This window comes from Enhydra lutris, unplaced genomic scaffold (assembly GCF_002288905.1).
Source record: "Enhydra lutris kenyoni isolate GAN:26980312 unplaced genomic scaffold, ASM228890v2 scaffoldscaffold25, whole genome shotgun sequence".
NCBI lineage: Eukaryota > Metazoa > Chordata > Mammalia > Carnivora > Mustelidae > Enhydra > Enhydra lutris.
In genome coordinates this window covers 17,937,933-17,962,224 of record NW_019154109.1, presented here as the reverse complement: position 1 = coordinate 17,962,224, position 24,292 = coordinate 17,937,933, and the positions used below count along the sequence as shown (strand labels likewise).

At 35.9% G+C, this 24,292-nt stretch overlaps 1 protein-coding gene across 1 annotated transcript in view; it reads left to right on the top strand.

Annotated features, from left to right (window-relative positions):
• The window catches only part of LOC111151119 (usherin), a 680,307-nt gene that overhangs the window by 543,896 nt on the left and 112,119 nt on the right, over positions 1 to 24,292 (top strand). Inside the window, exons 55-57 of the mRNA XM_022508904.1 lie at positions 3,462 to 3,569; positions 11,302 to 11,485; positions 12,575 to 12,732. Of these exons, the coding sequence (XP_022364612.1) occupies positions 3,462 to 3,569; positions 11,302 to 11,485; positions 12,575 to 12,732 (450 nt within the window). The remainder of the gene's footprint in view (positions 1 to 3,461; positions 3,570 to 11,301; positions 11,486 to 12,574; positions 12,733 to 24,292) is intronic.

Below are 24,292 nucleotides of genomic sequence, written 5' to 3'. Positions count from 1 at the left end.
AGAGCCTGTTGGTAGCCAAAAGACTGGTTTCCACAAGGAAAACTGAAGCTCTGTAGTAAAAGAAAGTGTGAGTGGACTCTGGAAGGTAAACGTACCAGACGTGGAGTTGTATGACACAAACTGGCAAATGTGAGTTGAAAGAGCCTGTTGGTAGCCAAAAGACTGGTTTCCACAAGGAAAACTGAAGCTCTGTAGTAAAAGAAAGTGTGAGTGGACTCTGGAAGGTAAACGTACCAGACGTGGAGTTGTATGACACAAACTGGCAAATGTGAGTTGAAATGAGGTGACTATGTCTACCTTTGTTCCATCTGACCCACATTTCAGGGCCAGACACAGTCCTTGAGGATGAACTGCCCATGAATTAGATTAAGTCCATTTGTCCTCCCCTCCTTCACTTAAAGTTTCACGCTTCCCACTCTTGTCTTTCTTGTTCTTCCATTTTTGTTTCCTTTCTCAAGTTTATCACATTCATTCCTCTTGATTGGTAATGTCTTTGAAAGCCTGTGGATTCCTAAATGAGGATCTCTACCCAGTGCTCAGTTCTGCATCCTTTCTCCCTGATTCTGTTACCCCAGTAGCTTCAAGAGATGCATATTCCTTCACTAGACCTGGCCCCATGCTCTTCAAGGCCAACCCACACCATCCAATTTAAATACCTGTAACAGACTTCTCTGTCACACCTTCAGGTAATCTATCAAAAATCCCTAATGAGCTAGCTACTCCACTGTTGTACCATTTCTAAATAGCTTGTATTCTGGTGTTCTGGGCTATATGTAAAATGGATATGACTCAATTTGCTTCAGAAAGATTTTGTAAGGAAAGGACAATTTCTATTTTCATATACATTAATTTCCTTTTTAGCGGCTGTCCTCATTGCAAACACCTTCAAACCTCTCATCAGCCTTAGAACGCCTTTGTAATGACAAATTTGTTCTACCTTTTCTAAGATGCATCCTAAAATATCCTCCAGCAGTCACCACTTGTCTGAATCAGACTAGCTAGAACACAAAATGAAGAGGAGAATTGGGCCTCATTTGGAGGTTTTTGTTTGTTTTTGTTTGATAGGAAAATCTAGAGAAAGACCAAGCGTTGCTTTGCTTGTACCAGCCATAGTTACCATCTGACATTCAGACAAAATCTAGAAAATATTTATTGTTTACACATTCCATTAATTTTTGTATTATTTTAATAGTGTTTTACAACTAGAATAGAATTGCTTACACAATGAATAAAGGTGGTCGGCAGAGATACCCATGGAATTATGAGGAAGGGCCTGCTTGGTCAGATCACACTTTGACTGGATGTCATGGACATCATAGCCTGACATCTTTATGGAGCACTTGTATGGGCTTTGTGTTCTTTAAACATTATTTAACAAACATCAAACACCTACAATAGGCACTACTGAGAAAATATGATGAAAAAACCCTCAAAGACATAAGCCTTACCTTCTAAGGGCTTACATTTTAAGTGAGAAATTGAGCTATTCAGATGAAATGGCGCTACAAGAGTCTAGACCCCCTTTTCCAGCAGCAAGAGTAAAGAGGGTGCATTGTTAGACGGAATCAGCCCGCCACTGCCGTCTCTGACCTTCATTCTTAGAAGAGTCCTCCTTTATCCTTTTGAGCTCTGTATTTTATAATCTTTAGCATTTTCCCATAAGTTTTTATCAAACATATATGGTTTGGATATGGCTTAGATCTTTCATCATATTTCTTATCTATAAATCAGGTAAATATCAAAATTATGTAAATCCTCCATAGCAACCAAATGGAAGATTACAATCAAATAAGTATCTGCATCTTATCACTAAATTGATAAGGAAACACAAAGGGTTTTGAAGCTGAATTCTGAAGCAGCTCCAGCTGCAGAACATTATTGCTTTAGCAGAGAACCCACACGACTGCTCTAATACTAAATGAATCAGTTAAATTAATTTTTGACTCATTTAACAAGCACCTACTTTGTGCCAGTCATTATTTGAAGGATATGCTGGGATCTTTTAGATACAGATCCATTTGTGCTCTTTAGAGATTATGCCCTAGAGGGGGAGACAAACAATGAATATACAGACATAATAAAACATCAGATAATGTTGAGGGCTATGAAGAAGAAAGTAATTTGAGGGAATAACAGGTGCTGGGTGTAGTGTATAGACAGAGTAGTCAAAAATCTTTTAAAAAGGTAGCATTTGAGCAAAAATCTACACAAAGCCACAGAGTGATTCATGAATGTCTCTGGGAAAAGTCACCTACCAGAAGAACAATATATGTGAAAATGTAGTTCAGAATTCATGAAAAATTAATATAATAATTAGTAGAGCAATGCTATCACTTAGCCTAATTATTCAACATATAGACGAAGTCTTATTATTTAAGGAAGGGAACATTTTTGAGCTTTGGCATTGTTTGGATTTTCCCAATAATCAAGGCAAGAAATGTTAGCCTTGTCGAATGCTGCTGAGTTTTAAGGTTGGTTCTGCTCAAAGAAAGGACTTCTCTAAGTAACCTATTTCATCTTCACAAGAGCCTTAAAAGCTAGTTGCTGTATTTCCCATTTTTACAGATCAGAAGATCAAGGCAAAGAGAAGCTAAGTAACTTGAGTATTATATTTTTCCTGAGAAATTATTGAGCAGTTACTGGCCTGTGTCATATTCTGAATACCATAGCACTGTCCCTTCATAAAATTATGTTTAATCAATGTGTAAAGACAAAGCCAACATTCCCCCCCCACAAAAAACTACAGAGGTTAAAGATGAGCTGGTACTTTATGGGCACACATGGTGAAGAAGTGCAAAGTTAAAAAAAAAGGGGGGGGTGGTATGAGTATAAGCTGAATATGACTTGAGGGTAAAAAAATTTTGAATCTAACCTTCTTTTTATTTTTTCCATCCCTTCTCATATGAGAAGCAGTTGCAGAAACTAGGATGGTTAGCCTGGAGAAGAAAAGACTCAGGGGGCATTTGATAACTGTCTACAAATATTTGAAGAACTGTCATGTGGAAAAGAAATTAGATTTGTTCTGTATGTCCCTAGGGGTGCAAGTGATGGAAAGAATTCACCACAATATAAAGAAGGACTTTCAAACAAAATAAGGAGAACTCTAGAGCTCTCTAAAGATGGAACAGGCTCTTTGAGAGATGAATACTCTGATTACCTAGGCAAGGCAGTCTTTTCAGTTACCTCTTGGACAAGAGAATCAGGAGAAAGATGGATGGGTGGATGGATTGCATGAATTTTAAGATTTCTTCTAAGGCTGAGAATTTGTTACTTTATTAATGATAAATGAATTTTCTATTTATATCAAGATGCTTGTGAAGTTCCTATCTCCATTAAAGAGTGTTTTCTGCTTTTAAAATTTTTGGAAATCATATCTACAACTCTGCATGTTACTTTCAGTGCTTAATTGATAATAAATAATCCTCTCAAGATGTACTTTATTTCTTGTTTGCTCTTTCTAGGTCTCCAGCCATACACCAACTACAGCTTCACACTTACAGCTTGTACATCTGCAGGATGCACTTCAAGTGAGCCTTTTCTAGGTCAGACGCTGCAGGCAGCCCCTGAAGGTAATTAAAAAATTAAAAAAAAATATATCCATGATTTGGGAGAAGTTTTCATATGGCATTTTGAAGTGAATTCTATAAACCCTTTCATTTCAAACAAAGAAGGAGTAAAGTCAATAAATTATATTCTAGGCTCCCATTCTTCAGGTTTGGTTCAACTGTAAGCCTCCCAACATAAATTTTGCTTTCCGTTGCTTAAACCTCCTAAATTTAGTTTTCAGTGAAAAAAACTATTATGTACTGGGATATAAAATTCCTCAAAAAATTAAAAGTTAAATATTTCTGGAATGCCTGACATATAACAAGGATGTGCTCGCTGCCATGAAGTTACCATCAAGTCAAAGACACAGGACAAGTACTTACACTTATATTAAGAGAGAGAATCAGGGTGCCTGGGTGGTTTAGTCAGTTAAGCGTTGGAGTCTTGATTTCAGCTCAGGTCGTAATCTCAGGGTTTTGATCTCAGGGTGATGAGATTGAGCCCCGTGTTGGACTCCAGGCTCAGTGCAGAGTCTACTTGGGATTCTCTCTCTTCCTCTGCTCCCCTTCCCACCCCTGCCACTCAAGTAAATAAATAAATAAATAAATAAATAAATAAATAAAGCCTTTTTTAAAAGTGAGAGAGGGGGCACCCGGGTGGCCCCGTGGGTTAAAGCCTCGAACCCAGGGTCCTGGGATCAAGCCCCACATCAGTTCCCTGCTCAGCGGGGAACCTGCTTCCCCTCTCTCTCTGCCTGCCTCTCTGTCTGACAAATAAATAAATAAAATCTTTAAAAAAAAAAAAGTGAGAGAGAGAATCTGAAAGGTGATGTTAAGAAAGAACAAATGGTCAATAATGTTTTAATAATGTCTGGTGATAGATGGTGACCCCACCTATCATTGAGTAATGTATAGAATTGCCAAATAAATATGTTGTACACATGAAACTAATATAACATTGTGTAATAATCATACATCAGTTTAAAAAAAATGAACAGAATGCTCAGGTTAATCTGAAGAGGGAGAGATTATAACTCATTATGAAAATCAAAAAAGATTTGATGGAGCAAGTGAGTTCTGAGGAAAACAAGGATTTTGACAAATAAACACTAGAGGAGATACAGAATCCAACACAGGTTGAGGGGATATAAAGTGGGATCATCACCTTGGAAGGCAAATTGGCAATGTCTATTAAATTTAGAACATTGATTTTCTATGACACAGTAGTTTCACATTCAGTATCTATGCCGGAAAACCCCACTTCCACAAATGTACAAGAGACATATACCAGAATGTTTATTGAAACATTTTTGGTATTTTTATTTAATGGAAAAATATCAGAAGCAATTTAAATATCTCTGCATTGGGGAATGGCTATATAAATGCAGGTATATTCACATTATGAAAGTCCATACCTCAGTTTAAAAGAATGAGACAATCTAAACGTATGAAGAGGTAATTTAGAACTATATTAATGCATGGTATCTTTTATGTATAAAAATACACAGAAAATTATATTCATTTCCATAGATAAATAAAAATTCAGAAAAGATTCTGGAAGCGTACACACATAACAATGGTTACCAGTGGGTTGGGAACTGGGGTGAGTGTTATCATTTACTTTTAGAAGAAAGATAGGCTCAGAAGCTTGGGATAGTGATCAGCTATTTTGCTCATCTTTATTATCAGCCTGTTTTAAATGTGGGGGAAACAGAGGCATACATGAGTTTCTGAACAGAAATATGATGTTAATTACCATTGGAGAGTCCTGAACTGCTTGTCCATTACTCTTCTAATGAAAGGGATTGTTGTACCTCAGAATATTAGACCTGAACTTCCTACCAGTAAATGGGGAATAAAATGGAAAATTCCACATATGGGGCATATGGCTCCTCACCAGGATTTCACTAATGATGTTTTCTATATAAAGAATGTTTCATGTCAAAAAGCTTAGTGTTCCTTTGAAAGGAAGAAACCAGCAGTGGATTTTTTGGAAAGGTAAACTATCAAATGGATACTTTGATGATAATGGATAATTTCTAAAGGATCTATCAACCAGTTTTGGCTGCAGCTCAAACCTGGTAAAATAACAGGGTCTCTTGCTTCAGTGTACTCATCAAATCCAGATATTTAAATTCTTAGAAAATATGTGTCTATTTTCCCCCAAAAAAAACTCTGGAAAAAGCTCAGATTTCATGACTTAAAAATTATAGCTTTCAACAACACAGGAGAGTGAGATGAGAAATGTTTTCCTTGATTTCTTTTTTTAATGTTGTACACCTTTCCTTTAACACAAATAACTGTGCACAGGAATAATAAACTAAATGGGCTTTCTTCTGCAGAACAAACATGGATAAAGAATCCATTTTCTGCCTGTATAAGTTCCATTTGTGAGTAACTTGTATGGGAAATAAATGTAGTCTGACTACTTAAGTTGGGGGTTGTAGGAGAACAAATCAACAGCAACATTAAGTTCTGTTTTTTTACTGTAACATGGAAATAAGCATATCATCTCGTGTTAAATTAGTAACCCAAATATAATTAATTACAAAATGCCTATTTGAGTGAATCCAACATAGTTTGAAGGTCTAACACTTGAGTGTCCTAAGCAGAAATGGAGAGAATGAAAAGAAGCATTGGTTCATAGCACCCTAAGCTCCTCTCTCATTTTTTTCTCTCTCATTTTCAATCTTAAAAAAAAAAACCAAAAAGCTAACGTACATTACTACTTCATTATAAGTCAGACATAATTCTCTACAGTTTTATCCTCACAGAAAATTGTGTGCCTTCTGTCAAATAGGGAGAGTTCAAGTTGGATTTTTGTTTTCTTTTTAGAAGTGCTGCCATATCAGCAAACTCTAATTTTAGAGTTCAGTTGTACAAAATTGCAGGCATGCTTACCTCCAGCAATGGTCATATGGGGGGAAAAGGGAAAAGGTGAATCTTTCTCAGCTGTGTTCCAGATCTCTCTTCCTCTGACTTTTTTTTTAAACTGTTGACATTCCTTTAGATTCTTCCTCTACTCTTTGCACTTGGAACACCACAGTATCTCTTGGAATTCTCAAGTACAAGCTCCCAGAGTCCTCAGCTCTCACAAAGCCTGCACATAGATTTAAGACCTGTGAATCTATAGATCCACCGATCTATAGATGTTTTCATTTAGGTGTTTTGCAAATACTTCAGTCTCAGTATTTCAACACTTAAAATCTTTCTCCTCATTACCTAGCTTATTTTTCTTCCCTTTTCCCTCCTTCAAGAACTATCATCCACCTCATCAGCCCAAAATGGACCTTCTTAATGTGTACCTTTTTTTTAGGTTGTAATGTGCCGTTCTTCATAAAATCTTATTGACTTTAATTAATGTTAAGTTAATTAATTTTAATTTTTATTAAATTTTATTATATTTAACAATTTTTATTAAATTACAATAAATTTTTAATTTATTAAAATAATGTAAATTAATAAATCTAAGGAATTTTTGAATGTGTACTTCCTTTATATCCCTTTTGGTGTTGACTTAGTTCAGATGCCTTTAACTTCCCATAATTAGTCTTCCTGCCTCTAGTCATTTCTCCTCTTTCTCATATTAATTCTTCTCCCCCTTGTGCCAAAATAGACATACTTCACATTAGTCAGCTCCATAAAATCTCACTTCCTTCCAGGAAAAAAAAAAATCCACATTTAAGTAAAGCAAAATAGATCCCTCAAATTTTAACCTCTGCTATCCGTTGAGTCTTTTGGTTTTTCCCACATGCCATCCAATGCACCAGTCATGCTGAGGTACTTGGAATTCTACCATACTTTCCTGTATTTCAAGGACTTTGTGTGGTTCCCCTCAGTTTAGATCTCTTTCCTACATCCTCACTCAACTAACCCATTTTTTAAAAAATTTGGCTCACATGTCCTCCCCTTCTAGAAATCTGTTTCCCACCCATCCCTGTGTTACTGCAGGTCTGTGTTGTTACCTTTCCTAAGTACTCCAAAGCACTATGCTTCCTAAAGCATTTAGCAAAGTGGATTATAAATTTTTATTCAGTCATCTTTATTCACCATAATACTATGAGTTCTTTGAAGGGTATGGACTATATGTCCTTATCCCTACATCCACAGTGCCTGACACAGAAAATGACACAAAATTGGGTGGAATATTGGATAAATTTATAAATCATAATAGTCTAGAAGTCAAGGCATCCAGGATATCAGCCAATACAAAACCGAGTCCCCTTACTGGCTTCCAAAAGAAAGCCAATCCATAATAAATATTGGTATTTTTAAGTTAGAATGAAGATTTGAAGAGAAATGAGAAGTGGATAATATTGCGTGGCACTCTAAACAAATGTAAAACAAATCTAATAGACGTGTTCTTTTTTTGGTAGCTAATATTGCAAAAGATCTACCACCAAGGTTTCCTTCTGACCTTTCCTTCTTATACCTCTCAGCTAGTTTACCTCCTCCCTGCCCACCTTCGAGATGATTTCCTTTTGACCTCATGACCATCCTCTTCCTTTCCTTGAATTGTCTCAACTCTGACCTTCTATTATGTAGGATAGGTTTTTCTGATGCCACCTGAGACTCAGGCTCACAAAGGAAAGCAGATTCTCTACCTGGGACCCATTAAGACGTTTCACCGAAAGTGGGTCTTATCCTATCAAAGATTTCTTGCAACTGCTAACATAATAGTGTCCCCATATCATTATACAAGTAAAACCATGTGGCATGTAGTATATTTTACACATTTCAATTTCCTCTTATTTCCAACCCAGTAGATACAGGGTTGTTACCAGCAAAACCAGAGCTTTCACCAGCTTGCATAAATATGAAACTCAATTTTTATTTAAAACCTGAAACAAACCCAAAATCTTGATTCATGTTATTTCATTCACTCCTCTATATCCACAGGCTGACCGACTGATTCAAAGTGGAAACTAAGCAAAAGCCTTCTTAGCACCTTGGTGATTTTTAATACGTCCTTAAAGGTGAAAAAGACAGGATTGCAGGAAACAGATTATGAACGAAATTTTATACTTTATCTCTTAAATCAACAAATTAATATCATGTCTGAAACAACTCTAATTGGTTGGTTGACTCATCTAACAATGACTGGTAGAGAAACCGAGACATAAACGTATACTCTGATTTGTGGATTTATCCAGATACCTATTTCAGAACAAAACGAACTACTTTCTTCTTAGAAATAAGTTGTTCCTTTAAAAATCAGCAAGTTTGAGCTGTTTTAAAATCTATCTTGATTTTCCTTGATTCTTTAGGATGTTCCTATATAAATTGCATTTGAATGTCCTGAAAATTTTTCTTTTAAAAGTGTTGAAATCTTATCCCATACTGAATAACTGACACCAGAGATGAAATCAACCAAAAACTATTGATTACAGGGAACCTAATATTTCATGAGTTGTTAAAAACTGAAGAAGAGAATTAGTGTCCATTCAGAGGATACCTAGATGATGACATGAAATTGCTGGATAGATCTTCCTCATTGCCCAGGTTCCCCTTCGACATGTTTGTACCTCTATAAGAGTATCTGAATGTTTGACCTTGAATGACAGTTGTCTGTGTATTTATTTTAACTTTTACACAGGAGAGTAAACTCCTTGTAGGAATGAGCCATATTTTACTCACACCTACATTCTCCAGAACTGCCTACAGTGCTTAACATAGTAATTTGTGTGTATTTATAATTAAGTTACTTATTCAGTATCAACTAGGCATTGTACTATCTATGCATTAAGACCTTGAGAAATAAGACAGAGGAGATTCTTGCCCTCATGAAACTAACTTTATATTGAAGCAGATCATGCAGTTGTAACATAGAAATAATGATACTATCAAGAAAAATTATTATGATATTATCAGTGTTAAAGGAAAATAGAAAAGGACCTAGGATAGAGAGAAAGTAGGTTGGGGTCACTTGAGATAAGATTAAAGTTATCATTAGAGAAGTTTGGTCAAATAAGACCTCCCTGTGAAGATGATACCTGTACAGGTCACTGAACTATGAAAATAAGTTACAAAAATGTCATGTTGTCAGAACCAAAAGTTCCAGACAGAAGGAATGGAAGTGCGAAAGGTTAGAGGTAAGAAAGAACTGGAAGCATTCTAGGGATAGAGAGGAGTCTGCTGTGGCTGGAGCCAGGTAGACCATAACCAGAAAATATGTAGGATTGTTCAGGTTATCATAAGGAATTGGAATTATAGGAATAATTTCAAAAGGGTTGTATATTTTACAAAGATTACAATGACTTATATATATCCTTCATATTCTTTTTTAAGATTTTATTTATTTATTTGAGACAGAGAGTGAGCAAGAGAGCAGGAGCATGGGAGCAGAGGGAGAGGGAGAAGCAGGCTCCCCGCTAAGCAGGGAGTTTGATGCAGGGCTTAGTCCCGGGACCCTGGGATCCTGACCTGAGCCGAAGGCAGATGCTTAACTAACTGAGCCACCCGGGTGCTCCGATATACTTTGTCTACTTTTATGAAGATTACGTGAAGCAGAGAAGGGCAAGATTAAAACCCAGGGACCAGTTTAGAGGCTATGGTAGAGGTTCATAAGAGAAAAGTGCAGCTTGGATCAGAAGAGATGGCACTAAGTGTATGGAGAACTAGAGACATTCAAGGTAGAATGTCAATGATGACATTGCATTTGAAGTTGAAAAAAATGGAAGCCTCAAGCATAATATTTTGTGTGTTTTGACCAAGAAAATGAATAGATGGACAAAATTGGGAGATGAATAGATTGTAACAGAAAAACCAAGAGTTCTGTTTTAGATGTTTTAAGTTTTGATACTTAATTAGTCAGTCATCCACATGGAGGTGTCAGGTTGACAGCTGGGTTCAGGAGCCTGAAGCTCAAGAGAGTTTTCATTTAGAGATACGCGATTGGTAGTGTTCAACTTATAGATGATACTTAAAACTAAGAGTGAGGTGAAGATCACCTAGAAAGTGAATGTTGGCAAACAAGAGGAGAAGAAAGAAGAGGGAGCACTAAGGGAGAGAAGAAAGCCTAGGTCTCTGAGGCCCATTTTTGAGATCCAGTAGGGGGAGAGAAGCCAGTAAATGAGAGAAAAGAGGAAAAGAAGCATAGAGCACTGTATCAGAGAGACAAAGGCAAAGTATGTTATTCATTGAATTTGATAATTCAGGTAAATACTACTTTATGATTACGTCCACATATTCCAAGTATATAGGCATCGAAGTTTAAAATTCCTGGGTAGGGGACGCCTGGGTGGCTCAGTTGGTTAAGCAACTGCCTTCGGCTCAGGTCATGATCCCAGCGTCCTGGGATCGAGTCCTGCATCGGGCTCCTTGTTCTGTGGGGAGCCTGCTTCTCCCTCTGCCTCTGCCTGCCACTCTGTCTGCCTGTGCTTGCTCTCTCTCTCTCTTTCTGACAAATAAATAAATAAAATCTTAAAAAAAATAAATAAATAAAATTCCTGGGTAGTATTTCAGGCCTTGATTAAACTCAGGGTCACAGCCGATACAGAGAAATCTTCCACCACTAAATGTCTGACATTCACTTTCTAAAGACAATTTACAAATAAAATAAAGCCTTAAAACGTGTATTTATACCCAATTGTATATTTTACCTCTAAAGTAAGGAAAATGTATTTTGGTTGCTTCACCCTGAGATTTTTTAACCACAGACAAAAATATCATAAGATGTGAGGTTGTGGTGTGACTTTTGATAAGGTATATATTTCATTCCAACAGTAAAACCTCATTGTGTTATTTTTTTTCCCAGGGGTTTGGGTGACACCTCGACACATTATCATCAATTCCACGACAGTGGAGTTATTTTGGAGTCCGCCAGAAAAGCCCAATGGCCTCATCTCTCAGTATCAATTGAGTCGTAACAGAACCTTGGTTTTCCTGGGTGGCACTGAGGAGCAGAATTTCACTGATAAAAACCTGGAGCCCAACAGCAGGTGAACTAAAGAAAAATTTTACCGATCATATAGTTAGAATTTAAAGTTCTTCAGGGCTGAAAAGAGTGCACCTCAAAATGAAACAATAATAAATTAATTGGCTGAATAATCTCTGTGTTCAGTGGCCGTTCCATAACTGATTAGATCTTTTAATTCATTTCAGATGTTGAAGACTCAAGTGCTAACTCACAACTTTAGTCTTTAGAGTACATGACATCTTTTAAGTATATAAAATACACTAAGTATTAAACTTTAAAAAAATTATCAAATTGTCTTCAAAAACATGCATGCCTAAGCTAGCAATAAAAAAGATTTAAAGAGTTTTGTTTTACATCAACTAACTTTTCTTCTAATGTGTTTTCTCTGCTCGCTGCACTCTATATAGGTATGAATGGTTTTGGGGGGAAATTTCCACATATTTGCAATTCATTCCGATTCATATCTCAGCAGAAACAAAGTGTATCTTAGATCAACAGATGTTTTACTGCAGAGAGTAGAGATCAATTCAGTATTATTGTAGAGAGTAGCAGATCAACTTAGAAACATCTTCCTCTAAACATATTTCCCTGAACTCCAACCTAGTTAAAAATGGCGAAGATTAGGGCGCCTGGGTGGCTCAGTGGGATAAGCCTCTGCCTTCACCTCGGATCATGATCTCAGGGTCCTGGGATGGAGCCCTGGATCGGGCTCTCTGCTCAGCAGGGAGCCTGCTTCCCTACCTTTCTCTCTGTCTGCCTCTCTGCATACTTGTGATCTCTGTCTAAGAAATAAATAAAATCTAAAAAAAAAAAATGGGGAAGATTAATTTGAATCCTTCACAATCTCCTGGCAAACTCAAAGACTTGCCTGAAATCTAATTGATTACTAGCAGGTTAAAAATAAAGTGGGAAGGGGCAGAAATAGTGACAGTCTAGAGAGAGTGATGCCTATTCTGGAAAAATTATCAAGTCAACAATGATGTTTCTGGACAGGGAGCAGAAAATTTGCAATTTGTCATAATTTAGGACTAAGCAACGGAGAGAAAGCCCAGCAACCGTTGTTCAAGTTTCTTGTGCATTGCCTTATCACAATCTTTTCTTTTTAATATAGATACATTTATAAATTGGAAGCTACAACTGGAGGTGGCAGCAATCCTAGTGATGATTACATTGTACAAACACCTGTACTGACACCAGAAGAAATCCAGCCTCCATATAATATCACAGTAATCGGGCCTTATTCCATATTTGTAGCTTGGACCCCACCAGGTAAAGAAATAAAATTGTGTGTGTGTGTGTGCATGTGTGTGCACATGCATATGTGTATGTAAAACATTTCAGAGAAAGTTAATTGAAGATAAGGAGGGAAATGTAAATTTAGTAAAGCAGAAGGAAATAGCCTGTCTCCTGGATAAGTACAAACAGAATAATCCAAACCAATTCCTAAGTCTATACATAAATAAGTATATGCATATATACATATAGATACAGATGTAGGTATGTAGATAAAGATATATAGATACATAGATATATTCTTTTCTTTAAAACTAATACTTTCTTTTAAGTACTAAAATCTGCCTTCTTATTTATATACAACCCAGGTAAGTCATATAGATCTGAATGACCTCAAACATTCATTCTGCAGGACTCCCAAGATTGGATCATTGATGTTATATGATTCGGCCTTTATTATAGCAGTGAGTAAAGAATTCAGAAAGACAATAGTTACTCTACCCTTTCTATTAGATTGTGGCCAGTTATGGTAGTTGAATTTTGCCCCTCTAAGCTATATAGCCTCCATTGTGCCATTTAGTCACTAGTGGGTTGCTTTTATGGCTTAGTGAATTATTATATTTTGATGTAAGCTTCTTCCTTAGGTACAAATCTGATTGCATTAACACCGTGGAATAAGGATTAAAGTGAAATCTCTTTGCTCTGTCTTTTAACATAAGGAAAGTATGGAAATGCTGTTGCAGTAAAATTTAAAATGGATTAAGGTGTTAAATTCACTTCAAAATGTGATTTTTATCTCTAATATCTAGTCTTCAGATAAAATTGACACAAATTTCTATTATCTCCATCAGAATAAGTTTAGCTACAGTAGAACATGCACTGAGACCAATTGGTTAGCAACTGTGTTGGCCATCAGCAAGTCCATTCCATAAAATAATTAGCAAAGATATATTTTTCATTTACTTGAATGATTATCTCAGCCAAAAAGTTGTACTTTTGAAAAAGTGCCATGCCAATTCATGATAAAAACCCTCAAAAAAGTGGGTATAGAGGGAACATACCTCAACATAATAATGACCATATATGAAAAACCCATGGCAAACATCAGACTTAATGAAGAAAAACTGAGAGCTTTTCCCCCAAAGGTCAAGAACAAGACAAAGATGTCCACTCTTACTACTTTTAGTCAACGTAGTACTGGAAGTCATAGCCACAACAATTAGACAACAAAAAGAAATAGAAGACATCCAAATTGGTAAGGAAGATATAAAGCTTTCACTATGTGCAGATGACATGGAACTATATATAGAAAACCTAAAAGACTCCACCAAGACTATTAGAACTAAAAAATGAATTCAGTAAAGTTTGCAGGATAAAAATCAATGTACAGAAATATGTTGCATATGCATATGTACCAATAATTAATCAGCAGAGTAATTAAGAAAACAATATCATTTATAACTGCACCCAAAATAATAAGAAACAATCCTAAAATTTATATGGAACCACCAAAGACTCTGAATAGCCAAACCAGTGTTGAGAAATGAAAAGCAAAGCTGGAGGCATCACAATTCCAGTATTCAAATTATATTACAAAGCTGTAGTAATTCAAACAGTACAGTACTGGCATGTAGGTCAACAGAACATAATAGAAAGCCTAGGGACAAAAACCCATAATTATATGGTCAATTTATCTTCGACAAAGCAGGAAAGAATATCCAATGGGAAAAAGACAGTCCCCTCAAGAAATGCTGTCAGGAAAACTGGACAGCAACCAGCAATGAATAAAACTGGATCACTGTCTTATACCATACAGAAAAATAAACTCAAGATGCATTAAAGTCCTAAATGTGAGATCTGGAATCATGAAAATTCTAGAAGAGAGCACAAGCAGTAATTTCTCTGACATTGGTGTAGCAACTTTTTCTAGATAGGTCCCCTGAGGCAAGGGAAACAAAAGCAAAAATGAACTATTGGGGCTTCATCAAAATAAAACTTCTGCACAGTGAAGGAAACAATCACTAAAACTAAAAGGCAACCTACAGAATGGGAGAAGATATTTGCAAATGATATATCTGATAAAAGGTTAGTAACCAAAATATATAAAAAACTTTAAAAATTCAACACCCAAAAAATAATAATTCAATTTAAAAATGGGCAGAAGAGATGAACAGATATTTCTCCAAAGAAGGCATACAGATGACCAACAGACATGAAAAGATGCTCTTCATCATTTATCATCAGGGAAATGCAAATGAAAACTACAATGTAGTTACTCTCTGACACTTGTCAGAGTGGCTAAAAACAAAAACAGAAGAAACAACAGGTGCTGGTGAGGATGTGGAGAAAGGGGAACCCTCTTGCACTGTTAGTGGAAATGCAAACTGTTGCCACCACTGAGGAAAACAGTATGGAGTTTCCTCAAAAAGTTAAAAATAGAACTATCCTATGATCAAGCATTCACACTACTGGGTACTCACCCAAAGAATAAAAACAAACACTAATTCAAAGGAATACGTACATCTCTATGTTTATAGCAGCGTTATTTACAATAATCAAGATATGGAGGCAGCCCAAGTGTCCATCAATTGATGAATGGATAAAGAAGATGGCATATATATTAATAATATGTATATTAATAATATTAACATATTATTTATATGTTAACATATAACATGTTATTATATAACATATATTATATTATATTATATAACATATATTATATAACATATATTATATTAATGTGCATATTATATATATATATATAAAATTCATCCATAAAAAGGAATGAAAGGAAAAAGGAATTCATTCCATAAAAAGGAATGAATAGATAGAGCTAGAGAGTATAAAGCAAGGTGAAATGTCTGTCAGAGAAATACAAATACCATATGATCTCACTCACGAAGAATTTAAGAAACAAAACAAAAGAGCAAAAAGAGAGACAAACCAAGAAACAGACTCTAACTACAGACAATATACTGATGGTTACCAGAGTGTGCGTGGGTGGTGGGCATGGGTTAAATAGGAGGTGGGAATTCAGGAGCTCTCTTGCTGTGATGAGCACTGGGTGATGGATGGAATTCTTGAATCACTCTATCTTACACCTGAAACTAATACAGCACCCTGTATTAACTAACTGGAATCAAAATAAAAACTAAACAAGCAAACAAGCAATAGAGCCAAGAAGGTAACATAGAGGCCTAATATATAAAACTTAAGTTCTCATCAACCAGCATCCTTCTGATGTCATAATCTAAGATCAAAAACAAAAACAGAAGGGTCTTAATTTGGTCGAACTCACAGGAGAAAATTTATCAAGATCTTTATAAGCAAAGAAAAAGATAAGCCTCTCTAAGATATTAAATATAAATGACTCCATCCACCTTTGCTTTAAAATGAATATACAGCACATTAAATTAGAGCAAAGGAATCATCACCAGCCCAGCCTGTGTCATACAGCCCTGTAATCCTTACCTCAGTTTTAGGAGCGTAGATCTTCTTGAACTCCATTCTTAACTTCAGTGGAAGAAAACCCGTATCTTCTGCTGTGGAAAATATACGAACTTACATATCCCTTTACAGAACCCGTCTCCACTTGAGTGGACCAGCGTGCTATCTCGCTGTCTTCCAGCATATTTCTCCTTGACATCTTTATGGAGCTGTGGTGCTTCTGTGCCATCAAGTAAAAGGAAACAGAAAAGAGCCAGTCTGGAACTGGATTTTGCCTATGAACCAGAGATTTCTCAGACTCCCACCAGAGTCTTCCACAATCCAAATTCTCAAAGAACAATAAGAGAAAGTCCAAGATGATAAGCAAAATTGGTGATTTCTGAGCCATGTGATCAGAGGGTTCCATGGCCTATCCAATCACTTGTCATTTTAACATTATTATACACATAAATTGCTTATCTGAAGATACCTTTCCTTTAAGACAATGGATGTCAGATGAAAGAGAAAACAGGCCGTGCATCCCAATTCTGTCACCTGTTAGCTGACATAAACAAGTCGGTTCTTCTCCCTGAGTCTCTGTTCGGTGCAGCTATAAAATGGAGACAAGGGTAGTACGTATATTTGGGTGGTTGTAAAGATTAAATGAGGTAATTTATATAATCAGCATACATTGGCTCTGTACATTAGCCTGAGAATAGTGATGATTTTTTTGGAGAATTATTTTTGTCTTCAATTATTTATTTTTAAAATGTATTTGCTCCAGCCTTTGCTAGGTGCCAAGGGCCCCATTTTCAAAATGATAAAACAGTGCACTGCAGGATTGCATTTGTAAATGTTTAAGACTTCTCTTGAATTTCCCAGCATTTTATCATATTTTTCTTTGAGTTCAACATCATATTTTTATGTTCAGTGTATAATGTTTACACTTAGAAAAAGATCGTTGTGAAATAAAGCAAAACTTCTGCTTTTTTTTAACGTAACCTTAACTCTTGCCTACCTCAGGCTTTGTAGAAATTGTTCACTCTAGCACATCCTTGGGGTATTGTAGAAATGCTTCACACACTAACTCTGACCATGTAACCAATGGTTAATAAATCTATAATATCCAGACCTGTCAATCTTTTAGTTTCAGATGTACAAAATCCATTACCTAAACCCTGTAATATATGAAAAGATTAAAATCTTAAATTAAACTTTTTTCCTGGTGACTAGAAGGATTTTGAACTCTGTAAACAGGCAGATGATTTTGACTTGTGTATAATCTACAGTTGATTTTATTGGAAAGTACCTCATGCTGTGTTTTGATTTGGATAATAAAAACATTTTTCTGTTCCTGAAGAGTCACAAATATATATTTTAAACAGAAAGAAAACAAACTTGTTATAACCAGAGGTTGTTTATTTGCTCACAATCAAGAGCTTTCAAGGTACTCATCATACTCCTTGACCATTATGAAATGATTACATCATAAGCAGAGCTGAAAATTGGGCCAAGTAGTCCATACCTACAGTTCCCAAACCTGAACAAACATTAGAATCATCTGGAAATCTTTTGCAAAGAACGGTTCTCACCCCCAAGTTTACTGAATCAGAATCTCCTGGGGTGGAGTCAAGAAATCTAGATTCTTTTTTTTTTTTAAGCTTCCCAGATGATTTCAATGTGTTCCAAATTTAGTAATCATGAATTACATGCACCAAGCAAAAGTGGTCAGGTACAATCTTTCTTTGAAAACGTGAATCGAACCACTTTCTCTTGAATGTTCAAAACCAAAATAGTGGTTAAATCAACTGGGTTTTCTCACATGTATTTTGTTTTGTGGTCAGTGTGAATAGAGCGACTTTACGCAGGTAAGTTGCTGGGAGAAAACAATGTCCATGTGGCTGCTTGGCAACCGAAAATTACTTAGGCAATTAAGTGGGCTTTCAGTTTATAAATTATTATTTCAATGCTATCTATAAAATTAATTCTTACTCCATGTTTATAAATCCTACCAGAAAAGGAAGTGAAGTCCAGGGAATGTGGAATATTCAGAGGAAGCATAATTAGAATACTTATGGTGAATATCACTTATATTCAATGATATCACTTGTTTATACTTGCCTTTTGTTAAATTTCCAGCGTATGCCAAACACTTTGATAAACATTTTCCCTGTCTTACCTGAGTTTATACTGATAAAAACCCTGGGATACAAGTAATAGCATTATTTCCATATTAAGATAAGAAATTTGAATCTCAGAGAGGTGATATAATATACTCAAGGTTACAAGCAAAGCCAAGATTCAAATTCAGATCTGTTCTCTACTACTGCCTTATAAGAGCAATCTCCCCAGGTCTTTGGCTTAACTCTTAAATCCAAATCAAGATTTTTGTTTATTTCCCACCATCTTTTGGATTTGTGATACAACTGTGTTTTTTGAAATAGTAGCCCAGAGGGCCAAGAAACAGAGCTAGTTATTGGCAAATACAAATGATTGTGGAAGAATGTTTTTTGTTTGGTATGCCTAGACCAGAAGTAGTAATTGTGGAAAACGGTGAGTTTCTGAAGGGAAAATACTTACCTGACAGTAGTTATCTTCTGTGGCATGAAGGAACTAGTAACCAGAAGTCTGCCTATTCAACCAAAAGTCAGGAAAGAATAGACATGACCTAGCAAAACCAGATTCCAAATGCTGAAAGATTTTAATTAGGTGGGAGAGGGAGTCATTTCTCAAATAACCACAAAATGAATATTCCAGGACTATTTTAAAGCCTCTATAGACATTCCCTTACCTTTCAGGTAAACCCTGGTTCATTTTAGCTCATTATTACTTGATAAATGTCAGTTGTAAGATTATCAAGACCCTTCAAGCTCTAGAAAATCAAGATTTCTACTCTTTTGCATATCATTTGTACCTTCAAATCAGATGATGCAGAAACAACATATCCTTTTAAAATATTTGCTGAATTAATGGAAGAAGAGAGTAGTAAGTTTCTAAAATTTGTCATTCAAGCAAATATAAATAAATTTTGGATTTTCTGATGCTTAAAATTATTCAAACACGGGGAGCCTGGGTGGCTCAGTGAGATAAGCCTCTGCCTTCAGCTCAGGTCATGATCTCATGGTCCTGGGATCGAGCCCCACATTGGGCTCTCTGCTCAGCTGGGAGCCTTCCCCCTCTCTCTCTGCCTGCATCTCTGCCTACTTGTGCTCTCTGTCTCTATCAAATTAATAAATAAAATCTTTTTAAAAAATTATTCAAACACTTGACTTCCTGTAGAAACCTATCCCTCTCTCCACACTAACTCAACCCTAAACATACATACACGTGTGCACATGCACACACACACACACACACACACACACATACAAATACATATTTCTTCTTTAGAGACAAACAGGACACATACACATAGCTTCCAAATATTATATGTCATCTTGTGGATGCATAATTTTTTCTCTTATTTCTGAAAAAGGAGTACTGGTTTCTAGGTGGAATGGGCTCCACCACTTAGTTTCCCCATGACCTTGGGCAGTTTCCACAATGTCTCTGAACTTGAGGTTTCTCGTCTGTGAAACAGAGTATCAAATGCCCACCCTGCATTGCTTTTATGTGAAGTCCGTGATGTAGCATGGTACACATTTAGTGCACGCTGCCTGGAAGCTGGCTGTTGTTATTCAAGCTACAGACAGCAGCCGGCCTAGCTGATTCCTAAACATTCCTTCTCACCTCGTACCAGCTCTCAACCTCAGGTCAGGACTTACACATTTGTATTAAATAGAGTAAGGGATACATGTTCAACTAATGGGTAAAAAAATCACAGAAAATGAAGAAGCAAATTGTTCCTGGAACATAAATGGTTTACTCAGGATAAGAATAGAGATACTCCTCACAATGGAATACTATGCAGCCATCAAAAGAAATGAAATCTTGCCATTTGCGACGACGTGGATGGAACTAGAGGGTATCATGCTTAGTGAAATAAGTCAATCGGAGAAAGACAACTATCATATGATCTCCCTGATACGAGGGAGAGGAGATGCAACATGGGGGGTTAAGGGGGTAGGAGAAGAGTAAATGAAACAAGATGGGATTGGGAGGGAGACAAACCATAAGTGACTCTTAATCTCACAAAACAAACTGAGTGTTGATGGGGGGAGGGGAGTTGGGAGAGGGGGGGTGGGATTATGGACATTGGGGAGGGTATGTGCTATGGTGAGTGCTGTGAAGTGTGTAAACCTGGCGATTCACAGACCTGTACCCCTGGGGATAAAAATATATGTTTATAAAAAATAAAATTAAAAAAAGAAAAGAATAGAGATACTCCTGCTATTTCAGAATCCAAACACTCAAAATTATTTGAACTCTGAAGGTAATGAGGAGTCTTTCTAATTTATCAAGGTGATGACTGTATTTTGAACTGTTCTAGCCCTTCATCATGTTCTAATTAACAATGTCATTGCATTCAACACATTTCCTCACTAAAGATGGTGAGTTATTTAGGTTTAAGGCATAATCTCGAAGTACTGGTGTGTGTCCATTCATATTTATCTCTTAGTCCATTAAAGAAAACAATTAGCAACTGTTCTTCTGAAAAATCATTTCAATTAATATTGCTTAGGAATGAAAAAAATATATTGGTTAGGAATAAAAATGCTTTTTATTAACCAGTTTTTGATTAAAGGGTAGTTAGCCACGATATGGCCTATCTAAAGACCTTAGGCATATTGGTGTTCAGTTAGCTGATCAACCTCAGTGTATTAGATCAGATAATATCTATTTAAAGTCAAAATTGGCATTAAGTGCCCTAAAAAAATTTACTTTGCTTTAACTGGGATGATTCAACTTTGACAATTCTTTCAGTTTTCTTTAAGTGCAAAAACCAAGTGACAGTAGTGCTGAATTTCAGAAGAAAGTATAAAACTCATTTCAACGATTTATGTTTTATTTAGCATAGTAAATCTTTATTCAGCCGTACTGGGGTATAATTGACAAAAGAAATTATAATACATTTAAAGATTACAATGTGATGATTTGACATATATAATTGTGAAAGGATTTGCACCATCAAGTTAATTAATGCTAACATCATATCACATATTTACTTTTTATCTTTTTGGCGAGAACACAAGTTCTACTCTCTTAGCAAATTTCAGTTATACCATACAGTATTATTAACTATAGTCACCATGTTATACCTTAGATCCCCAGACCTTATTCATCTTATAACTGAAAGTTTGTACCTTTTTACCAACTTCTCCCTAACTCCCCCATCTTCCAGCCCCTGGTAGCCACCATTCCACTCTGTTTCTATGAGTTCATTTTTTTTTTTTTTTTTAAGGTTCCACACATAGGTAATACCGTAAGGTTATTGTCTTTGTCTGGCTATTTCACTTAGCATAAGGCCCTTCAGTTTCATCCATGTTGTTGCAAATGGATGTATTTTCTTCTTTTTATAAGTCTGAATAATATGCTATTTCATCTCTACTACATTTTCTTTATCCATCTATCCATTGAAAGCCACTTCAGTCATTTCCATACCTTGGCTATCGTAAATAATATTGCAATGAACTTGGGAGTATAGATATCTCTGTGAGGCAATGATATCATGCACTTTGGATATGTACTCAGAAGAAGGTTTGCTGGATCACAGAGTAGTTCTATTTTTAATTTCTTGAGAACCTCCATACTGTTTTCCATAGTAAACTGTCACTGGCAATATGAGCTTCCATTCCCACCAACAGTGTACAACAGTCCCTTTATCTGCATTCTCACCAGCATTTGTGATCTCTTGTCTTTTTGATAATGGTCATCCTGAGAGGTATGAGGTGATATCTCATTGTGGTTCTTGATTTGTGTTTCCCTGGTGATTAAGGATGCTGGGCACATTTTCACATATCTGTTAGCCATTTGCTTGTCTTTCTGGGAGGAAAATGTCTATTTGTAGCCTTTGTCTATTTTTTAATTAGGTCTTTTTTATTTTGCTATTGAGTTGCTTGAGTTCCTTGTATATTTTGGATATTAGCCCCTTATTAGATAAATGGTTTGCAAATATCTACTCCCATTCCATAGGCTGCCTTTCCATATTGATGGTTTCCTTTGCTGTGCAGAAGCCTTTTAGTTTGATGTGTCCCACTTGTCAATTTATTTTGTTGCCTTTGCTTTTGTTACTTAATGAATTTTATTGAGTTCTAATATGTAGTAGGCATTTTTCTAAGAAATTAATATGTATCTCATTTAATGTTTTTAACAACCTAATATAGTATAGTATAATATAGTATGTCCTATTGTATAGTACAGATGGTATAGTATAATATAGTATGTCTATTGTTTTACCTATTTTACTAATGAGAACAATTTAGATACTCTTTAGTTATTTTGTCTAGGTTATTTATCACAGATATGTTGGAGCCAACCCACAATGCATCTGACTCCAAGTTCTACGATCAAAATCACTGTGCTATTTTTTTTTATTTTTATTTTATAAAGTGTTTTATTTATAGCTTAAAATTTCATGAGACATAACTCATTATCCTTTGGGTATACTGAATTATCTATTCACTTTAATGAACATGAAAATATTTGCTGAGCCCCCACTCAGGGGCAAGGTATAATGCTAGACACCCTGAGAGTTATAAAGAAGAATGAGACATTGTCCTTCCTGTCATGAACTCTACTATCTATTAAGGTAGAAAGGGCATGAAATGACCACTATTATATGAACTTGTGTAAAATTTCCATACAGTTGTTACGGATTTGTGTTTAAGAGAGTCTTGTTTCACTTCCAAACCCTCGAAAGGGCATAACCGAGATATGCCTACCTACGCAACAAAGAATTTAGGCTGATTTGTTCAAAGCATAACATTAAGTGCAACCAGTGTTTTGAAGCAAATGCAGCTATCAAACCGAATTAATAGTTTTCCTCTTAGAATTGTTCCTGCTCCAGCTCCTAAAAAAAGATTTTAAAAAAGGATTATTTGATTGACTTGTCCCATTGTAAAGTATGCACCTGCTGTGAAATGAAGCCACAGAGAAAAAAAAAAAAGTTGAATAATTTAACTTTTTTATTTGTAAAGATAATCAGGGTTTTTCTGATTACATCTTAACTTCATAAATGTTAAATAACCTATCAGCATCTAGTTGTTGTAAATTATGAAAAGGAGCATTGCGAGGAATATTAACCAACGAAATCCTTGTTCTTTAGTGAGCAAGAAAATGTGTTATGGCAGCTTGTCATTGTGGGACTGGTAACTTTGACACCAAATAACAAAACTGCCATTTGCACTTAGGGTAAATTGGTTCACTTGAGCTTCCTCTGCTCCTCTTGCTCTGACATAAATTTATGAACTCGGGAACTAACCAAGTCGTGTGGCTTCCCGGCTGACTTTAACAAATATGCCCATTTCATTTCATTTAGTCATCAGAATACCAGGGGGTTAGGTTGTTTCAGACTCATTGCAGATGGTGTAGGGTTTGCAGGAACACAGGAGCCTTTCATGTCACAGTCATGTAAATTATGACAGTGGAGGGGCCCTCTTTCCTAAATACATGTCACTGTTTGACATGCTCCCAGCTTCAAGGAGCATTTTCTCTTTCCGCACCTCATAGGTATATGTAAAGGACATTTATTTCCAATTAACCAAGATGTGAAAAATACATTTTCTGGGTTCGTGCCTTGACTAGCCATGTTGAACCCTAGATCAAGACAATGTCTGTATTTGAAATGTAGCAGAAAGACAGTTTTGTTCCCTGACCCCCTAGGAGTCCTGTCCTTCTAAGCAGAGAAGTTATTGAAAGCAGACCAGTAGGTACAGAGGAAGACATTCAGTAAAGCGCAACCTCAGATGAATTGACGGAAAGACTGTTTCTAAATTACTGCTAGGAATGGAAAAATATCTTTGTAGGAATACACTTGATCATATCCAAGTATTCATTAAAAAACCTAGATAAAATATTGTTATAAAGAGATCTACTTAGATGAATATAACATTTATTTGTAATTAGAATAGAAACTTTACTTTTTAAAAAAGGAGCATTTGAGAGCCCATAAAATAGTGTCGGAGATGTGGGGTTTTTTTCCCATTTTGTTGCATTTCATTTTGTTTTGCTGAGATGTCTGTCTAACTCAGCACTTTCTATTCACAGGAATGTACTAAAATGTTTTACA